This window comes from Mus musculus, chromosome 2 (genome assembly GCF_000001635.26).
Source record: "Mus musculus strain C57BL/6J chromosome 2, GRCm38.p6 C57BL/6J".
NCBI lineage: Eukaryota > Metazoa > Chordata > Mammalia > Rodentia > Muridae > Mus > Mus musculus.
In genome coordinates, this window is record NC_000068.7 from 109,119,066 (window position 1) to 109,141,655 (window position 22,590).

Here is a 22,590-nt window from a genome sequence, read left to right on the forward strand (position 1 = left end):
AGGATTTCACATTAAAGGAAAAAATGTGCTCAGTAGCAGCAGTCTATATTACATATGATAACGGAACTCATTTGTATGTGAAAGCAATTTATTTTCAGTAATAAAAAATGCCATCTTTTTAACTAGATAAATGTATTAGGTCCCACAGGGAAATTAACATTTTTAGTTTTAGGATACACTAGTACTACTTACACTTTTAAAAATGTAATACATTTATATGCTCAAGTGTATTGTGATTTTTTTAAGCTCATGGATGAAATTAGCAATGTACCGAGGCTGTCAATACGAAGCATTGTGATTCTCCTGAGTCATAGGTTTAAAAATTAATTGAGCTCTTGCACCTGTTTGCCGGCATTCATCTGCTGAGTTTCCATCACATTTAATAAGTCTCTGTGACGCAACTCGTGTCCTTTCGCCTGGGATCCTTTAATACTGTGTTCAATTTTCACCAGTCTGAAACTCAAGGAATATTACAAATTTCAAACTGTTAATTAAAATCTGTGAAACAGAATAATTCTGGGTAAAATTGGCTTTACTCAGTGAGGTTCTTTTAAACTTCTTCAAAGTCTCTTCTAATCTCTAACTCCAACCAGGTTAATTGTGATGACAATATGATCTCACTGTGGGTACCTGAGGTCTGCAAATGGGAATAACACACAGGGCATGTGGGAGGATCTACGAGGTTATCTATAAACATAATTTTAGATAGAACCTTGAATGTTCACTAAACATTAGTTTTACTTATCATTATTAGTATCATCATTAAATTAGTGCTCAGCCTGGGTGAGCTGGTATTGGAACATCCTTCCTTCTTAGCACTACTGATTAAGGCTAGGTAAAGTTATTGCATATCTGTGTATGTCGGTGTACATGTGTACCATGCATGCAGGTGGCTACCCAGGCCAGAAGAGCATGTTAGATCACTTAGTACTCGAGTTAAAGGCAATTGTTATTTTCCCCATGTAGGTGCTGGGAGCTGAAGCTGGGGCCTCTGCAAGAGCAGCAAGGGGTCTTAACCACTGAGTTGTCTGTCTCTCCAGCTCTGAGCAACATTTTCTCCTTGAGATGTTTAGGTCTTCTTCCTACCTGTCCTAGCCCAGATTTTATTTCCTTCTACGCTGGACTTGAGAGACTTCTAAGTTTACTCATGAAATGCTATTTGATAATTCAGTTTCAAATACACTTGAACATTAACAAATCTGGGCTATACTAGTTTAAATTAAACAAATTTAAAAAGTCAGATAACAATGTATAATCATTGTTCTGGGCAACAGCCATGATATACTGATATGACCTCAAAATTTGGTTGTGCATTTGCCTGTACTATTTTTTATTTCACATGATAATGAAGCAACCTAATACTTTATTTCTTGTTCAATGTTAGTATAAAGAATACGTTTTTTAAGACAGAGGAAGCACACAAAAATATAGTGATACAAAACTACCTTGACTAACTGCTTTAGGGAAAAAATGTTCAAACTAAAGTTTGACAGCAACAATTATTTTTTTGATAAATATTTTATTTATTTCTTTAAAAAAATCTCCCTTGTATTTTAGAAACAAATAACGGCATAAGCCCTTAATGTAACTGTATAGGAATGTTAATCCAGCCACACGATGCTGGGGTAGGGATCACAAAGATCTAGGTCTGTGTAATCCAGCTGGAATGCAGATATGCCACACACCTTTAATCACTTTGGCTAGAATAAGTACATGCCCTTAGCACACACCTCTAAGGTAACATTAGTTCATACAAGGAAGTAGCCTTGTTTGAAAGTGATATCTAATTGAGGGGCAGGCAAAGTGATGAATCAGAGAAAGATTTGATAGAATGAGTCAGAGATAGGATATGTCCAACTCTCATGAGAACAGCACAGGAAAAATAATCGATTTAAGAACAGCATAGGCAGAGAGAGTCAGCAGAGTCTGCACAGTGAGTGCAGTCCTGGGGCTGAGTTCCTTACAGAGCTCATGCAGCTCAGTGCAGGTCAGCAAAGGCAGCTGAAGCCACAGAACAAGAAAGAGTGAGAAGATTAGAATAAATTACCAGAGTTAGTTTGGAACCAAGCAGAGCAATTCATTGAGAAGCTCAGAGAAGGCAGACTGAGTAAGTCAGCTTGGAAGATTAGATTGTATGGAGGCTAGAAACCTCCAGGCCCAGGCCTAGAGATATTTAGAATAGAGGAAAAAACACTATGGGCTCAGCCTAAGCCATGTATTCGTACAGCTTGAGTACAGCTCTCACCTCATTCCTTTATCTGAGGAAAACCCTCCAACATTTAGATGTAAATCATTTTAATTTTAAGTTCAATCTAATAAGCACTGTATTACTGTATAACTTTTCTTATTCCTTAAAGTATCAATTGACATTTCAACAGTAAATTTATTTCCATGGAAAGATATGCTTTACATGTCCCAATGCAGGAAAAGATGATTAGTTTTCTTCTTCCTAAAAGTCATGTCATCCCTGTGGGAAGGAAGGCTGAAATGAAGTGATCAACCTATCAGAGATGATACTGCTTGACAGAACTCAGGGTAGCAAAAGGCCACACTGGAGTACTGTGCAGTGCTCATTTACTCTCTGACTTACCCTGGATCTGGATAGAAATGGGAGCAAACATGTCTAAGTGCACTTGGACCTTAAATCTCACAGATAGTATTCTTAGAGGCCATCTCATTGGCAGCTCATAGAAATTGTTTTCATCCACAAAAATAGGCAAAGTGGGTTGGACACAATCACTCACTCAAGTTCACAGAGCAAATATGGACAAGCAATAGATTTGAGGGTGTGTGTCCACATTCGTGTGTGTGTGTGTGTGTGTGTGTGTGTGTGTGTGTGTGTATACTTGTCTATATAAATGTGAACTGAGGCAAACAATATCTTCAGTAGTTACTCAGGTGTCATCCACCTCTTTGGTTTTTGGCTGGTTGGTTGGTTTGGTTTTCGTTTGTTTTGAAACAAGGTCTCACACTAGTCTGCAGCTCACCCATTAGGCTAGACTGACCAGCCAGAGAATCACCAGCATCTGCCTGCTTCCACCTGTAAATGCAGCACAGCAACTGCAGTTGCATGCCACCATCGTGACTTTTTTTCCCTCCATGGGTTCAGATTCAGGTGCTCTGCCTGTGTGGTGCTGTGCTCAGACTAAACTGAACTGTCTCCACAGTCTGCTTTTAGGAAGTTGTTACTCATGTCCTCTGTTCTTACCTTCCCTCCAACTTTTGATCACTTGATGTTCTCCAGCTCCTTACAACTGATTCCTAGTTAACACTAGAAATTTATAATTTCTCCCTGAATTTTCATTTTAGTTTCACTATAATTGCACACATCATTTCATCGATTTATTTGTCCAACAAGCATACATAAAACCCTGCCTTTGCATCTAGTTTATGAGTCAGAATAAAGGTTACATAAAAATTCTAGTCTCAGGAAATAAACATATACATGTAGTCAATATGAATCACAAATACAAATGAAGCCTCACTGCCTTCATTTTTCTTACTCAAATAGTATCATGAATCACCTACCAACTGTTGACTATGGATAGATCAACTGTCTAACTTGAGAATGTAAAGTTCTTTAGATATCCTTTGAATTTGCCATAAGCCTTAAGATTACAAATGAATACTTATGTTGGTTTAAGTAAAGTATAATTAGTATGATTATGTCTGCTGAACAAAATATTGCCAACTATCATCACAGCTATTGCTCACCTCTATTTCAAGATAAGAAAGATGGTCCAGAGCTCTTTCTGTAGGAAGCAAGCTGGAAAACTAGAAGTTTGAACTAAGTCTTTTCTTTCACAAGATTAACACTTAATTAGCGATCAGCTGCTCTGGCCAAAAAAGAGAAAGGACACTAGAATCTAGAAGTGCAAATGCAGTACAGTACAAAGTACTGTACTGCATTTGCACTTCTCTGAGCTTCTCAATGTACTGCATTTGCACTTCTCTGAGCTTCTCAATGAATTGCTCTGCTTGGTTCCAAACTAACTCTGGTACAAAATGCAGGCAGCCGCCCTCTTGAAAACACATGGACTTAAATTTTTCAAATAGAAGCAGATCTACAATCTTCTTGCTTTTCAAAACTACTTACAATTATATACATTCTTTAAAGGTCTCGCTGCAGCTACTTCTTCCCAAATCAAGTGTATTTCCCATCAAGATCGGGTTTGCATGTTAAAAGTCATTTAAGAGATTCTATAATAAAATATTGGCTGAGAATTTTTTAACATGTTATTGAATAATAAGATAAGAATATACATAATCTTATTCTAAAAACAAACAAATCAAAGGACCAAGAAGCAATGTGTTTTTTTAGCTTGCCAGCATATGCTATTTCAATGTTCTTAGAACATTCCTATGATTGACATTCTTATGACGAAAAAATGGGAAATCATATTTATTTGATGTCATTTTTAAAGTCAGTCTCTCCTTTTAATATGCATTTTGATAATTTCATACATTATCATTGGAAAATATCTTTCAAGGTTCAAATGCCATATGACAGTGCTATTGTCTCATGGTACTCACAGGATAAAGCACCATGTTCAATAAAAGTAAAATGTGATATATACATAAAGTAAAAGATTTCTACATAGCCACATTTAAAAATATTCAAAAGGGGAAGTTAATTTTAAAACCTTTTGTAATACAGATAGCATTTTTTTTTTTTTTTTTTTTTTTTTCTTTTTTCCGGAGCTGAGGACCGAACCCAGGGCCTTGGGCTTGCTAGGCAAGCACTTTACCACTGAGCTAAATCCCCAACCCCCCAGATAGCATTAAGTATGCCATTTCAACATATATTGAAAAGAAAATTATTTTATATTTAAACAGCATTAAATGTGGCATATAGTTTACTTTATGGCATTGATCTTATAATTTTTACTTTTTAAAATTAAAACAGTTATATCAATGCCCTTCCCATTTCCTTCCTTAAGCCCCTCTCTTGTATCTTCATTTTCTTTCAAATTCATGGCCTATTTTTCTTTAATTTTAGTGTGTGTGTATGTGTGTGTGTGTGTGTACATGTACATATATGAATATATACTTGTTTTGGAGTAGACACCTATCAAACACCATGACTAAAGATAACTACTGACAACTGTATTGAGCAATTCAAATATAGCAGACAATTCAAAGAAATAGATGTTTCGTATTCTATGCAATGAGCTTTTTGTTCATGAAGTACTACAGAGGTGCATATACAAACATCTTAGCTATTTCCAGTACTCTCAGAAGGATGAGCTAGAATTAGAGGAAATGGACATGATAGAAGAAGGAGGAGGCTGCAATTCTGGGGACAAGTATATGTAAGACCTATGGGAAGGTGATGATGATATGTCTGAAAGGCAAGAACTTCAGCATGCGTGGAATACAACAGGTCAAAGAGGAAAAGGCTATAGCCAGGTCATGACTTAGCAGAGGCGATCAAAAATCTACTGATAGATTGATGTTTAGAAAATGACTTATAGTCATTTTTAATTCTTAAGCTTTATGACTTTACCTTTTCATTTATAATCAGAATAAAAATTACACTGAAAATGTGAATTGCTATTCATAAATTACTTTTGGAGAAATACTATATATACTGTGTAGAATAGTATGTTTGTGTGCTAGATATATTAAAACTCCTGGGTATATTTTTTCTAAATATTGTATGTTTGAATTTGTGTAGAAACATGAGCACTCAAATTCCAGAGGCAATTTGGAAATTAGAAAGGATTATAAATTATAACTATTGCAATTTATGAAAGAAGCAACACTGGTGAAAAGTAGAGTTCCAACTCAGAGCTTGGCTTTTGCCTTTGAGAACCTCCCTGATATTCTCAGTGCTAGCAAAGGTACCAGGATGTAGGCTTGCACATGATTGCACGCTGATCTGAGACACTGAGGACTTTTCCTGACAACAGTGTGACTCCAGGTGTGGTTCTTGTTGGTCCCTGTTCTCTTGGATTATAACCTTTTGAAAGGAAAAGGAAATGATATATATATATTTCCATAAAAACATGGCTTTTAAGATGTGTTAGAAAATGAATAGGATATAGTCTGGAGGTCTGGGAGATATCCTGGAATATCCTGGAGTCCTGGATAGGTTTAAACATGTTAATGTGAATTTATTAGAAGTAGAAAGACATTTAAATATAGCCTTTATATATTCTTATTTACAAAAATACTTGCTTCTTAAACAAAACAATTGTTTAAAAATTACACTGTTTTGAGGAGTATCTTTCTTCTTCTTCTTCTTCTTCTTCTTCTTCTTCTTCTTCTTCTTCTTCTTCTTCTTCTTCTTCTTCTTCTTCTTCTTCTTCTTCTTCTTCTTCTTCTCCTTCTCCCTCTCCCTCTCCCTCTCCCTCTCCCTCTCCCTCTCCCTCCTTCTCCTCCTCCTCCTCCTCCTCCTCCTCCTCCTCCTCCTCCTCCTTCTCCTTCCTTCTCCTTCCCCTTCTTCCTCCTTCTCCTCCTTCTCCTTCTTCTTCTAGTACAAATAGTGATTATTTTCCTGAACATAACACCTTTAGGGCAGTGAAAAACCATTGTGCTCTAGTGTAGAAATGGTTGCGTCTCCATGTTAATTTGGCCACAGTGAAAACTGTACAACATAAAATGCATATAAATGTATAGTCAATGATGTTTTTATGATAATGATCAATGAATTTTGGTACATTATTTTGTCTCATGCCCCTGAAATGCAAGGTGTCAACACAGGGAATACAGGAATAGAGGGTTTCCTTATATTGACAATTTGCCAACCACAATGTTTTCTCTTCAGCTTTACAATGATTCTAACAGTGCCATAAGAAGACACCTATTCTATTTTAGAGGCAGCTCCATTCTCATCATGAGCACTGCAAACTTACATGAGTAGTGAATAGTTCAAATGTACTTATTCTAAAGAGAAAATATGCTAAGTAGGAATTATAGAAGTTATTTGCCAGGTTTTCCATAAAAAATATGCTTACTACATCAACCATAAGTTATTAGTTGTCACATGTCAAGAATCTAGGCTTAAGTATCAGATTTGGTTTATTTTTCTTTTTTGTGTGTATGTGTGGTTTTGCTTGTGCATTTGTATATTGTGATGAGTAGCTATGTACATTAGTGTATATGTTAATATGAGTACAAGTATTTCTGAGGGCCATTGGATCATGATCTTTGGAGCTAGAATTTTATGCTGACTTAGATGTGTGCTAGAAACAACTCATCATTCTGTTTGCAACAGGAACATGAACAATTCAATGTTCAAATAGCTTATCAATGACATACACAGTAGTTATGTCTGGACTCATTATCCCACATAGCATTTCATAGCACTATTACTAAAAAGGATATTTCTTCCATAAAAACTATCTTTGGTATATGTATTAAATCAGGTGGGCTATAGACATAGTGCAATTCTTTAATTATTCTATCCTATTCCATTGGTTCTCATGTCCATTTTTGTGCCATTACCATGATGTTATAACTATGATTCTATAATTTGAAATCAGATATCGTGATAGCTGCAGTATTATTCCTTTTGCTCAGGATTATTTTGCTTATCTGGGATATTTTGTATTTCTATGTGAATTTTAGTTTTTTTTTTTTAAGTTGGGTGAAAAATGTCACTGGAAGTTTGGTTGGCATAGCATTGAATTTGACAAGTGTTATATGACAACACATGAAAACACATCCACTCACTTGAGTTAGCAACAAGAAAATAATAAATATACAACTCCACCCAAGTGTAGCTGGATGAAATGAGTTCATTAGAGTTATTAACAGTAATATTAAAAGGCAGAATCATCATCATTAAACCTACTGGTAAGAACTCATGAAAAACTGTAAAACTCTAGCTACCTAACTAACCTGTAGGAGTCTCCATGCAAAGTCTTTTCTGTTCACTAGTTGGTCACGCTTTTACAATAGGCAGAAAGCTCTGGAAATCTAGTAACTCTGAGTTTCCTAAAGTATGATAAGTTCTGTAAGTTTCCTGAACCTTGTGAGTTTTGATGCACCCCAGTCTTATGACTTTCCACTCTTCTATTCTTACAACTTTCCATTCTTCTTCTAGAAGGGGATGTTTCAACTTGTAAGAATTAGCAACATAACATGACTTTTAGAAACACAGCAGCTTTCACAGTATTTATTTTACCAGTCCATGAATGTGAGATGCCAGAGGTCAACGTAAGGTCCCATTTCCCAGGTGCTGGCTACCTGTTGTGTTTTAAAGAATGATTTTTTATATTTATAAGTCTATTCTTGAGACTGTGTGAGTCTGTGACTACCATATGTGTGCTTGGAAGTAAACCTGAGTATTCTGTAAACGTAGTAAGTACCCTTAACCAATGAACTATCTTTTCAGCCCTCTGACTCTGTCTTGTTGAGACAAAGTCTGAATCCTGCCTAGCTGGCGAGGCTGGCTGACCAGGGCTCCACCCGATTCCACCTTCGCTGAGCGGGGATACCACATGTGCTCACCATTTTCATCATTTTATTATGAGGTCTGTGATCAAACATGTCCTCATGCTGAGCACAAGAACTCTACCAAATGATCTCTCTCTCCAACCCTGTATATTTTAATTTTTTGAAGTTATTATTAAAGTGATCATTTTCTTCATTTCCTTTTCAGGTGATTTGTTATCAGCACATAGGAAAGTGATTCATTTATATGTCAATATTATATACTGTTACTTTGTTAATCAATTCATAGTGTTTAGGGAGAAATTTCAGGTATTTTATGTATAGGATCATGTCATCTTCAATAACAATAATTTGCTTCTTCCTTTCTTATTTATACACCTTTAATTTCTTTCTTTTGTAATATGAATCTAGTTACGATATCAGTGACAATATTGGATGAGTGGATAAAGAATGCCCATCTTTTCCTCACTGTAGTGAAAATATTTGCAGGTTTTCTCCACTGAGTATAATGCTGGCTCCAGATGTGGCATATGCACTCTTTTTATGTTGAGGAAGGGTCCTTCTATTATATTCTCTTCCGGACACTTATCAATAGGGAATGTTAGTTTTCATTAAAGACCTTTTCTGTATCTATTGATTTGTGTTGGTTGAATAATTTTTGCATCCTTGAAATAAACCCCATTTGGTCATGGGAAGAACTGACTTTCTGAAAAAGACTCAGCTATGCTCAGAACTAATGTGAAGAATCAATAAATTGGGATACATGATATTAAAAGGCTTCTGAACAGCCATGGAAACACTCCTGCAAAGAAACAGCCCCTCTGTATGACTTTCCTCTCATAGTCAATATTTCATCATTTTATGTAATATTTCATTCAGTTACCTAACGACAGTAGTAAATACTATGAACACAGAGCTCTTTTGATTGAAGCTTTTTGTCAACACTACAAAGTCAAATGTGTTGTTGAGTTCTGTTTGCAAATACTTTACTGGAACTATACAGGACTAGTGAAGTCCTGCATATGAAAACCTACAACCACCACTTTCCTAACCAGCATAATTCTCAACTACTTTCCCAACATTTTTCCTTATCCTCAGAAAAGTGTTATCCTTACCCCTCATCAAGAAAAATTCTGTTTGCAAAAGACAGAGACCAATACAGAAAACCACAACTAATCAAAATATTGAGCTGTGGAACCCAGTGCAACCTGATACACCTGCACTACAGCTACCATGGGTTAGGCTCAGGGGTCCTTGTGGAAGAGGAAGCTTGGTGACTTTAAGAGTCAGAGGAACAGTGATTTGCTGTAAAAATATATCTCCCAGTAATAACGGAAGCTATTCCCAAATAGTATAATCTTACCTACATGACTGCCTAAACATGATCTGAGCAAAGAAAGCAAGCTTGTCCATGCTAATATGAAGGGAGAAAGCTCAGGATGCTTCAGCCCTATACAAAATATTAGAGGCAACTAAGGAATCTTGGGTAAAGTTAGTTGTCCCCAGAGGAAAAGTACATGAATTGGGTATCTAATACCAAATGATTAGCCCTTAAAACATATATGTAAGTAACATTATACATATTAGGCAAATTGTAGTTGTATATTTAGAAATGTATATGCATGCATGCATGCAACAGCAATTAATATAAAGAGAAGCCATGAGTTTGAAAGAGATCAAGATGGGCTATAAGAGAGGGTATGGAGGGAGGATATTATATAGTTATATTATAATCTCAAAAATAAAACAAAATAGAAATTCAGAAAGAAGAGTGTGGCATCCATGACATGAGCGAGGGTGTCTCATGATTCCTGTCATGTCCTCAGTCAGCTTAGGTATCTGGATAACACTGGTTTCATAAGAAGAGCTCGGTGTCATCCCTTCAATTTCCATTTTAAGGAGTGTTTTGGGGAGAGTTGGTGAGTCCTGCAAAAGTTTCCTACAGTTCAGCAGAGGAAACTCACCGGCTTGAGCTGGTTTAGCTGGAAAACTTCAATCTCACCGCTTTGCATAGATCTATCAAACTTTGTAATCTCTTAGTTCAATTCTGGTATGTCATAGCCTTTCTCTTTCTCAAACTCTCATTTTGCCATCAATAAAGTTGTATTTCTATTGACTGATATTGAAGACATAAAAACAGACTCAGAGAACTCAGTGTTTTAATGCCTTTCACATTTTTTTCCTTGCCCATATGTGAATATTCTCACTTTCCTTCATTGTTGCTATGGTGTTAATGTGCTAACATCACAGCGTTCCGAGGAATACTTACATTGTTCCTCTGGTCTATGCTCACATCAGTTTATCTAGTACCAGATTGGGATTTCCCCAAGTTAACAGATTCATAGCTAGAAACAAAACAGCTAATCTAATTTCTTAAAGATATAGTCCCAGTTATGTCTCAAATGAATGCTCTCCTAAATTTTAATTAGTACTAACTGTCCTTAATTAGGCTGTAGCCTTGAGCAAACCACTGGCCCTTTTTAGAATTGTTTTCACAAGTTACTAGATAAAGGTTTTTAACAGAACGATCTCTAGGGTTCTCGTTAGCTACAAGCCTGCATATCAGTACCAGACAAAATTGTGTTTTCTTATGAATAAATAATGTGTTTTCTCACAGAAAATGGCATGCAGTGCTCCTTAAAGACAGCAAGGACAACTACTGTTGCCTGCGGAGAAAAGAATAAGAAGGGCAAAGTGTGTGAGGAGAAGCTGCATCTATCACCTACTAACCTGCAGTGTAAACTATTTGGAGGGGGAGGGTATCATAAAATACTGTATGTTTACAGAGCCCATATAAATTCTGCTCCAACCTGAATGAAAGATATTAAGTTCAAAAGAACCTTATTAATGTCATTTAAAAACTTAAGAACTTAATTCTTTATATTTTATATGTTAAATAGAATATAATATTTTTAATTATATTTAATTATTCCATAAGACAATTGTTATATGAAAGCTTAATGATTTGAGTGAATTCATAATTAAGTTTTATTCCTTAAACTCCATCTAGTATTAGCAAAGCTTTAGTTAATACTGGCTTTTTTTAAAGTACTATACAAATATGCCTTTTACTTATTTAGTACTTATATAATTTAATAAGAAACAATGAAAACAATCTTAATGTATTTTTCATATATAAAAATGATACAGTGTTTCTATTGGTCCAACATGATTAAAAATTTACGTCTGTAATTCTGTTAAATAACTGCAGGAGTTGCATTTTTGCTTTGAGAAACTTTCGTCAGAACATAGCTGTGAAACAGCTTCGGCTTCAAAAGGAAAGGATGCAATAAAGTGCCTCATAGCTAGAATCAGGTTCAAGAGGTTTATGGTGGTGAACAGCAGAGAAGATGAAATGTTTCAATAAGTCCCTTAGGCTGATTTAGTTAGCATCCACAAAGCAGAATAACCTATATATCACATATCCTTTGTTGGCTGACTGTTTAGAATAGATGTATGAGTCACTGAGGTTTATTTTAGCAGTCGGGTAATGCAATTCTCCTTTTGCCTGAAATATTAAATCGTAGAAATATGAAACTATGAGAGGTAATGTCAAATCTCACACAGGATGCTTATCAACCACTGTGATGGGGCAAGACATTCTTTAAACCTTGTGGATCCAGGTTTCACCTTGGTCAGCACAAATGATACATTCTCATGTACAAAATTTCGATTATGTTAATAAGACACCCATGACGAATACTTTTAGTGTGTAGTGTTAGAGTTGCCAGAGTAAGAAAGTTTGAAAAAAAGAAAAGGAATCCTGAGATTTGAGAAGGATATGACCTACTCTGTTCTGAATGATTTCGTATGCAAATGAATCCCTCTGGGAGTCAGCAGGGAGGCACACACACACACACACACACACACACACACACACACGGTATCGCTATATATGTATATGTATAATACATTAGATATGCAATAAAAATATATATCATAATATATACACACATATATGCAACACATATTAGTTGAACTTGTTACTCTTAGACAGTACAGAGAATTATCAAGTGTACCTGCAACAATGCTGGCAAGCTGCTGGGTTCTAGAGATAGGGTATGTGCTGCGTGCTTGAATGATCGCAGAAGCAATTTTTTTGGCATGTTTTTCCTCTCCATATGCTCTTAGGATGGATGCAAGTGCTTGTTGATCTAAAGCATTCACAACATCAGAAGCAGTGGGCGTGTCAGGGTACCTGTGCACAAGAAGAGCCAATCAGTTTACTGACACCATCTTTTCTTCCTTTCTTTCTCTCTTTCTTTCTCTCTCTCTCTCTCTCTCTCTCTTTCTTTCTTTCTTTCTTTCTTTCTTTCTTTCTTTTGTTCTTTCTTTCTTTCTTTCTTTCTAAACTACTAAACAAACCATTTATCCCATAATCTTACATTGGTAGAGATCTTCACACATTGATACAAAGTTGACATTCTATTTTCTTACATTGGTGCATAATTTTTTATGTCGATACAACTTAAGGTTTTCATTGGTATAACTTTTGTATATTCACAAAAAATTTAAAATTATTTTTGTTAATCTTACATAGTCATTGTGCATATGCACCTCATTTAAAATTTAAGTTTAATACCCATACATTTAATATCTGCTATAATAATCTGTTTAGTATAATTAAATAATAATTTGCCAGTCAAATTTATAATTAATTATGATAGATACTAGTTTAAATTATCACAGAACTGTACATCCTGGGTTGTACAAATAGTATGTAGCTGGAGAAGGCATGGTTTACTTCTTCTGATATGCTATAAATATATAGGTTATTTTCAAAAGCATTAAAAACCTATAAAATAGGACATAAAGATCAGTTCATTATTGAAAGATTCCCTCTTGCTATCTTGACTTTAACTTGCCTCAGTCTTTTATTGATACTCCAAAACCACGTAGATAAAAGACACTATAAAATCACTGACACCATTTTCGTTGATCAGAGTTGGTACTTGAGAGCACTGGGAACATGAACCGAGACAGTCACGACAAATTGCCTAGACAGAATTCTAAAGTAGACTAAAGTATCACACACATGAAACAAGTTTCCAGTTTACACTGTAATCATTATGGCAATAGGAACCTGAAACATTCAATAAAGTCAAGGTAAAGGGAAGGTAAAGTAACTTGCTAGCTATGAAACACAATAAATTTATGAAATTCATAGGCAAATGAATGGAGCTTGTACTGGCTGGTTTTGTGTGTCAACTTGGCACAGCTGGAGTTATCACAGAGAAAGAGGCTTCAGTTGAGGAAATGCCTCCATGAGATCCAGCTGTAAGGCATTTTCTCAACTAGTGATCAAGGGGGAGGGCCTCTTTTGGGTGGGACCATCTCTGGGCTGGTAGTCCTGGGTTCTATAAGAGAGCAGGCTGAGCAAGCCAGTAAGGAACATCCCTCCATGGATTCTGCATCAGCTCCTGCTTCCTGACCTGCTTGAGTTCCAGTCCTGCCATCCTTTGGTGATCAACAGCAATGTGGGAAGTGTAAGCTGAATATACCCTTTCCTCCCCAACTTGCTTCTTGGTCATGATGTTTGTGCAGGAATAGAAACCCTGACTAAGACAGAGTTGGAGAATATCATTCTGATTGAGGTAACCCAATCACAAAAGAACTCACATGATGTGCACTCACTGATAAGTGAATATTAGCCCAGAAACATGGAATACCCAAGATACAATTCTCAAAACACATGAAACTCAAGTAGAAAGAAGACCAAAGTGTGGATACTTCTATCCTTCTTAGAAGGGGGAACAAAATACCCATGGAAGGAGTTACAGAGACAAAGTGTGGTGCTAAGACTGAAGGAATGACCATCCAGACACTGCACCACCTGGGAATCCATCCCATATACAACCACCAAACCCAGACACTGTTGTGAATGCCAACAAGAGTGTGCTGACAGGAGCCTGATATAGCTGTCCCTGAGAGGCCAGACAAATACAGAAGTGGATGCTCAAAGCCATCCACTGGACAAAGTACAGGGTCCCCAATGAAGGAGCTAGAGAAAGTACCCAAGGAGCTGAAGGGGTTTGTAGCCCCATAGGAGGAACAACAATATGAACAAACCAGTACCCCTCGAGCTCCCTGGGACTAAACCACCAACCAAAGAAAAACATGGTGAGACTCATGGCTCTAGCTGCATATGTAGCAGAGGATGTCCTCATCAGTCATCAATGGGAGAAGAAGGCCTTGATCCTGCGAAGGTTCTATGCCCCAGTATAGGGGACTGCCATGGCCAGGAAGCAGAAGCAGGTGGGTTGGTGAGCAGGGGGAGGTAGGAGGGGATAGGGGTTTTCAGAGGGGAAATCAGGAAAGGGGATAACATTTGAAATGTAAATAAAGAAAATATCTGATAAAAAAAGAAAAAAGCATTTTGCTAACCTTAAATTTCATTCATTATAAAATATTGATCCTGTACGTTTCTCCTAAAATAAGACAATAGGAGAATATTCGATATAACTTGCTCAATATGTAAGTAACTAATTGAATCATTGTTATTATTTTGTTTAGACTGGAAGATATGATGCTGACAGATGACAGCTGATCAGGTCTAAAAGCTGAGGAGGAAATTAATGTATGGCAGCAAAGAACCTATGTGAGGGACCAAAAAAATTCAACCTAGAAAGTTTTCCTCACAATAACTAAAAAGACCTAGTTTTAACCATGCATGTTGTGTATATTGATATTAGTTCAGTTATCAGGAGCAAAGATCACCAAGAATTGAGTCCTCAAAAAAAAAAAACCAAAAAATATTGATTGAATAAGCCTAAATATTATTTCAATCAAGGGACAGAAAGAAAGCCCAATTTCCGAACACAGACTAAATTATGCAAGCAGAAAACAGTGTTCACTGTCAGATCCCTCTAGTTTGTTTCCGTTTACAGAAGCAGGTCAAAGCATTCTAACTGACGAGCTAGCCATGACTCGACTTATTAGGAACATCTGCTAGTAGTACACTTACCACTCCCACATAAATACGCTGGGTTATTAGCTGCATACTGTGATTAGTTATGAGTTCCAAAGATATGGGAGCAATAAGACCGGAGAATTAACCAGAATGAGGTTGTGAAAACATCTAAAACTATCTTTGAAAATTATTTCTGTGTTAGCATGCTTGTGAATCAGGAGAACTTTTTGTTCATGGTGTGTACTCCGTTGTGCATATGTCTAACAGTCCTTCAGTCAGTTTCTGAAACTCTTACTCTATCTGATTGTTTTAGGGAGAAGAAAAAGATCCTATTTTACATGTGATGGTTTCTTTTTGATCTCACTTACTTTTATCTATTTATGCATGTTTTGAATTGAAATAGACTTTTGCCACTCCACCTTTCCTCCCTTCTGCCACTCCCATTCCCCCAAACTGACAGCCTCTTTTTCTTTTGATATCCCTGTACCAATGAATGTTTCATATGATAGCCCTAACTTTCATCTCAGTGGGCTCCCTTTTTGGCTTACAAAATAAAGACTCTTTCTTTAAAGGTTGTAGTGATATATATATAAGAATTTCAACCTTGTTATATTGGATAGCATTTTAAATGCAATAGATTCTCAAATTTTAATCGGGGAGATGAATATAACAATGCTTATCTCAATTATCAGAATTATTGGGAGAGAAGGCCTACATGAATAAATACAGGCAATAAAATTACTGGACAACAAATATTTATGTCTTTCAGACCTTTCCAATTCACATATTTGTTAGTCATTATTTGAGCATAAAAGACAAAATCCTTGTTAGTAAATTTAGACCCTTAGCTCTATTAAAACAATTATAAGATAACATGTAAAGCTTTAGTTTCATTATAACTTTGTCTTTTAAACAAGAAAATTAAAGTAGCATTTTTATCAAGTGGCATTCAGTGGACATCATCAGGTAAAATTTCATTTTACTCTTACATTAAAACAAAATAGCTATGTAGAAATTTCCATAATGCTAGAAGACAAAAGTATCATGACCCTGGGGCTTAGCAGGCAGGAAATCTTTAGACCAGGCATTAAGATGAACAAGAACTGCTTCTCTAACAAACACAAAGCTTCCTTATGCTAGTCTATAGTTCACTGACTTGCTGTGACTTAACTCCCAGAGAAAATCTTGAGTGCCAATTTGTTATCTCCCAACAAAGACTATGTCTGCTAACAGAGTTAGCCTTTCAAGTCCTTGAGGCTTCGAATTCCTTTCTACTACATGAGATGATAATGTAATCTAAAAGCAGTGGTTGTTGAAACAAGTCAATATAGAATTAAGATCCAATATTTCTTGTGTGTGTCTTTGTCACAGGGATATATCATTCTTTGGGGTCTAACAGACCACATGTGTGTTTTTTATGTTTATGGGTGCATAGAGATATGTTGGTTTTGTTTTTTTTTGTTTTTTTGTTTTGATTTTTTTACCATGATCTATCATTCTGCTTGTATCTGTACTGTACATATTTGGATGCCTGGGTTTCATTTTCCTGCATATTCACTGAAGCAATTTCCCTATTCTGATATAGCTTATAGTCCATATCATCCACCTGGAAGATCTTCATATATGTATACGTATTATCTAGGTAGATAATATGGAATATAACATCTATATATATATCACATGTGTGTTACAACTATAAATTCAAAATTAAGGTATTGACAAAAGGGCTTAAGTCTGAAAAACAATCTCATTGTGAAGTTTTTGAGGAGAAAATTATGGATGGAGATTTACAAATTAAAATTTGCCCAAGAAGCTTTTACATTAAGAATATGGTAATTTACTTCTATTAATTAGAAACTTTGGTATATTGTTTACAGAAAGCATCTTCCATATCAAGACACAGGAAGTATGTACATTTTACATATACAACATTTTATTTCTATAAAACTATCATAATCTACAAAGTTAAGAATCTCTGACCTTCACTATTAGTCATTTGTTGTTAAAGAATTTTATTACATGATCCCATTATTTGTTCTATGATGCCAATAATTCAAACAGAAGAAGTCTTAGGAATCAGAAATGATAGGGTTCTTATAAATGTCACAAGGCAAGTTAACCAGTCGTGTCATGTAACAAGGGAGGAGGTTTTATAGGAGAAGTATTTCTCTCACGATGCTCGTGGCATGACACAATGTGCTGAAGCAAAGCCAGGTGAAGCTTCTGGCTTCGGACTCCTGGGAGGTCTGGATGTCAGGACTAATTTAACCTCTAACGTCCGTGTAGAAAAAGGAAAACTTGACTTTCTCCTACAGTGCAACACAATGCCATAATGGATTGTGTGTCCATTTGAATTGAACAATGGCAAACAAGCAGTAGTATTTCTACAGTGATAAAGAATGAAGAGGAGTCATGATGATAATTCTGTACAGATATGTATGGATATATAGTAAGGTATGGTGTGGTGTCATATATTGCAGATCTTCTGTGAAAGGTTCTACTAGGTGACTGCAGAAGAAATAGGACAGAAATATAACTGGTGACCACTGAGCTCCTACCCTATTTTTGGCAGCATTATAAAATATTATCAATTAAATAAGCTTCTGTCTTCAAAGAGATGTGTGTATGCAAGCACAAAAATGAAGTATTGTTTCAGCATCTATTTTTTCTACATTACTACTAAAAAGCCATGTTGTAATTAGTGAAAAAAATTACCTAAAAGTGTATTTCCCTCATTCTGAATATCTCACTAAAAAAAAAACAGCAAATATTTTCTGTTTAGAATTTCAAAGCTAAAGAAATACTGAAGACTATAAAGAGTACCAAACACAGCTGAGTTACTATGCATGGGCAGTTTTGGATGTGGGAGTGTGCTGGCAATATTTCAGTCTTCAAGGGAATTACAATCGAAGATTTAAGAAATTGATTTTCTTGTGGTAAGAAGCAATGTCTTTTCAATGCTAACCTGTCTCCATCCATCCTCATGTCCAAGGGGCCATCTTTCCGAAGGGAGAAACCTCGTTCAGGAGCATCAAGTTGCATGGAAGAACACCCCAGGTCCATAAGGATTCCATCAATCGTTCCTGGCTGCACTCCAGCTTTCATTAGCAATGCCTCCGCTTGGCTGAACTGGCCCAACAGAGCTTGGATCTGTGTCCTGTGAAAAAATCCAGGAGATAAAGATACTTCGATTGTATTAGTGAACACATTCTATCATCAGATGACATACCCAAAATAAATACACAAAGTATCAAGTACTTGATTACCATTATACTATAAGAACATATATATTTACAAATTAGAAATATTCTTTTGTCAGACTAGGTATTTCATTCTTTTTTTTCTAAAAGTTTCTTAAATTTATGAGTAAAAGAAAAGTAGAACATGACATTCTTTCAAAGATTTATTTAACATGAAAGATAATTCAAATACAGTAGGCATAAAAACAAAAATAATATAAATAAAATGTACATACATATCATGAATGCTACTTAGTTATATAAAAGAAGCAAAATCCAGTTATATATGCAACAATGAAGATGAAACTAGAGATCATTATACTAAGTGAATTAAGACTGCACAGGAAGGCCAGACGTGGTGGCACATGCCTTTAATTCCAGCACTTGGGAGGCAGAGGCAGGCGCATCTCTGAGTTCAAGGCCAGCCTGGTCTAAAGAGTGAGTTCCAGGAGAGCCAGGGCTACACAGAGAAACCTTGTCTCAAAAAAAAAAAAAAAGAATGCACAGGAAAACAAGCACTATATAATTCACTCATGTGAAATATTAACACACTGGTCTCAAATTTGAGAGTAATACGGTATCTTGCAGTGATGAGGAAAGAGTTGTAGAAAGAAGAAAATGTAAACACTTGATCAATGGATACTAAATTAAAGAGAAGATAAGGAGTTCCAATGTGCTATTGTGGCCTGATTTAAGCATTTCATAATGTATACATGTATTTCACACCACATCAATTTGCATGTACAGTTTTTATATACTGTTAAAAATGAACATAATTAAATGAAAAGAACTAAGATGAAAAGACGAGTTCAATATGTTCACGCCACTTAGTTTACTGCTGTGCATATTTATCCTGTTCTTAGGATAGGGTGTTATACAGCTACCTACTTGAGAAAGAAATGAGGACAAGACTAAATGACTCCTAAAGAAGTCCTGTTTTAGCTTCCAGCAAGAATGTCAAATTTTCCACGTAGCATTCAGAATCAACAGGCAGGAAGACATTTGGATCATCATGTTCTTACTGTAATTCTCCTTCCTATACAAAGTCAGCTGCTGCCCTTAGGTTTCTTCAGAAGCCTTCAATCAACTAAAACTCATTTTGGAAGGAGAATAAGTAAAGAAATCGGGCGACATTCTGAAGTTTCATTCTCCTCTCTGAAAGTGAACAGAATGAGCTTGTATTTTAGCAACATTAGGCAACTCACATCTAGGGTATTTACTTATTACTTATGCCATTTAAGGGGAAACTCACAGATCATCAATATGTTTTTCTCAAATTCTGAAAGAAAGAGTAATTTTTAGATTACGTGCCAAATATTTACTAAATTTCTATTGTTGCTACTAATTATGCTATTTGGACGATGTACCAAGAGACAGGAAGACTAGTAAACTATATTTCTTGAGTTAAAAGCTGAGTGGAAACGATATAATTTACAGAGCAATATGGCTAAAGTTGATGATAGATAAATAAATGGCCTCTCTATGTTTGGAAATATGAATACTAATAAAGTAGTATTAGAAACCAAAACCAATAAATTTCAGGGTTGGAAGACAGTTCATTAGTCATTTATGTCAATATCTGATATTTGTATCTTTGCCAACTCCAATCTCATGAATGTGATCTGAGAAGGGAAGAATTCTTCTTTAATCACCTCCAGATCCCAATCACAGGCTACAGAGAGAGCCAGACACCCAACACTCATCACTGAAGAAGATGGAAAAGAGTTGATTAATGACATTGACCAACAACTTCTTGGACAAGAAAACAAAATGCCCTGCTAGAGCACATAGAATTTCACTCAGGAGCAGAGTGAACAAGGATGTGGGAAGAAGAATGTACGATGTCAAAAGGTGACTCTTCATTGCTAATAATGAGATTGGCTTGTATGAACAACTGTACAAAATCACAGAGAACTGAACCTGCTGATCCAGTAGAAGCAGAAATAGAGCCTAAGAGATCCCTTTGCAAAGAAGAGATGCTCAGCTAGGAAATCTTACCTGCAAGAACACAGTAGGGAGGGAAATTTTTGGCTTGGACATTTAAAGAAGTAAGTGTTTTAAAAATGCTAAAATATCCACCCTGTATTTATATGTAAGAAACAATATACATGCAGATATCAATATAATTCAATACAATTAATTCCAATCCTAAGTACTTTGTTTCTCTGGGGAATCCTGATGCTTTCATATATCAAGTACTATTCAATGTTTGATATAACTGAACCGTAGAAAATTAATATGTCTATTATCTACTGAACTCCATGTGAACAAACTCTCATTTTTACGATATATGCTATTTACACCTGATGTCAAGGAATGTATAATATTGAAACTTAATCTTCAGTAAGCACTGGTTATCTAGTTCATATTTGAGTATTGTTTTTCATAACAGTCACTATTACATTTGGGGCTGGTGAGGTTGCTCAAGAGTAAATGCATGGGTTAGCCTGTATATTAAATCCCCCCAAACCACATAAAAGTTCAAATAAAATAAAAAGTAAAAGCAAAAAAAAAAAAAAAAAACCAACAAAACCCATCATTACATTTCAATTAAGCAGTTAATTCTGTAACTTTTCTTTTTAGTATGACCTTATGCAAATCAAGGTTAGAATCTACAGTGCATGCAGCTTTCCACACATGACCCTTTACTTACTCTAGGGACATTTTTAGCCAAACTCTCCATTCCAGTGAGACCTCAAAATTTCAGATACTGATGTTTTAAAACTACCATGTACTTGAAGATTTATATAACAGACTGTCTATTTAAACAGCAGTTAAGGTACTGCTACAAAGGTACTTTCAATGAGTGGCTTTTAACCTTAATGTGAAGAATGGAAGTGTGTCTAATCCAATCAGCTACCAGAACTTAAAATCAAAGAATCATGTTTCTGAGGGATGAAGTAATTATGCCTCAAGGTTGCAACACTTTTTCCTATCCTAGACTGTCTGCTGCTATACAGATTTCCCACATGTCAGACGTCATAACCATGTGAGCAAATTCCTTGAAGTAAATCATCCCCTGCCCAGTATTCTCTCCTTCTCCTCTCCATCCCCTTTCTCTCTTTCCTTTCTCTCTCTCCTCCTTCTCTTTATACCCAGGGGTGGGATGGGAGGAAGAGACAGCTATATTTTGTAGGAACTGGAGAGATTTCTAAGTGGTTAAGAATAACTGTTCTTGCAGAGGATCTGAGTTTGCTTTCCAGCATCTACGTGGCAGCTCACAGCCATTTGTAGCATCAGTCTCAGGTGGTCTAATGCCCTCTTTGGCCTGCCTGGGCATCTACACTCATGTACACACTCAAGTATATATAACCCCACAAACACACATAAACATAATTAAAAAAAACAGTTAATATCTAAAAATAAAAAATTTAATGGTTTATATTTCTTACATAAATTTCTATATACTAAACCACACAGCTACATGTTTCTTGCATAATATATTATACATATTACATATATATGCATGTTTATGTATACCTGTTTCCTACTACTTCTGTTTTTCTGTTGAACTCTGGTGAACACATATCAGCCTAGGGGTACATTTCTGTTTAGATCTTTGGCACATATCATCCCATGGCCACCATAATTTGTTCATAGATCAACATGTATATACAATTCTGGTGAGTAAGATACAAGAGATATTTTCTTGGAACTTAGGAAAGGGCTCCACTTTTTTCATGTTTACATATGTACAAAACAACAACACCACAAAAATTACAAGCAGATCAAATTAAGCCAAATACATCTAAACAATTATTTCTCTAGGTAGAAGGGAAAGTGCATGGGAGCGGAAAGCCCCCACTCATAGTTGGCTTAGGATAGGAGGGACTTAGTGAAGGTCTAGTAACTTTGTATATGTATGCATGAACACACACATATACAAATAACATCCCAAATACTGTAGCAATTGTGATATTTAACAATGCTATACTAGTAAGTAGAGATTTAGGTAAAATAAAGATATTCTCAAGAAACTATAACTAAAACTGACACAAGAAATGTAAAATATACTCTTAAAATCATTTAGAATTTTAATCT

The 22,590-nt window shown here is 35.7% G+C and overlaps 1 protein-coding gene across 4 annotated transcripts in view; it reads right to left on the reverse strand.

The window, feature by feature from the left end:
- Nucleotides 1-22,590, reverse strand: part of Mettl15 (methyltransferase like 15) — a 189,034-nt gene that overhangs the window by 26,769 nt on the left and 139,675 nt on the right. For all 4 annotated transcript variants that reach the window (XM_006500379.4, XM_006500378.2, XM_011239840.2 and 1 more), the window contains 2 exons: nucleotides 18,276-18,467; nucleotides 12,420-12,598 (listed from right to left, as the gene is read on the reverse strand). In XM_006500379.4, coding sequence (XP_006500442.1) covers nucleotides 12,420-12,598; nucleotides 18,276-18,467 — 371 coding nt within the window. The remainder of the gene's footprint in view (nucleotides 1-12,419; nucleotides 12,599-18,275; nucleotides 18,468-22,590) is intronic.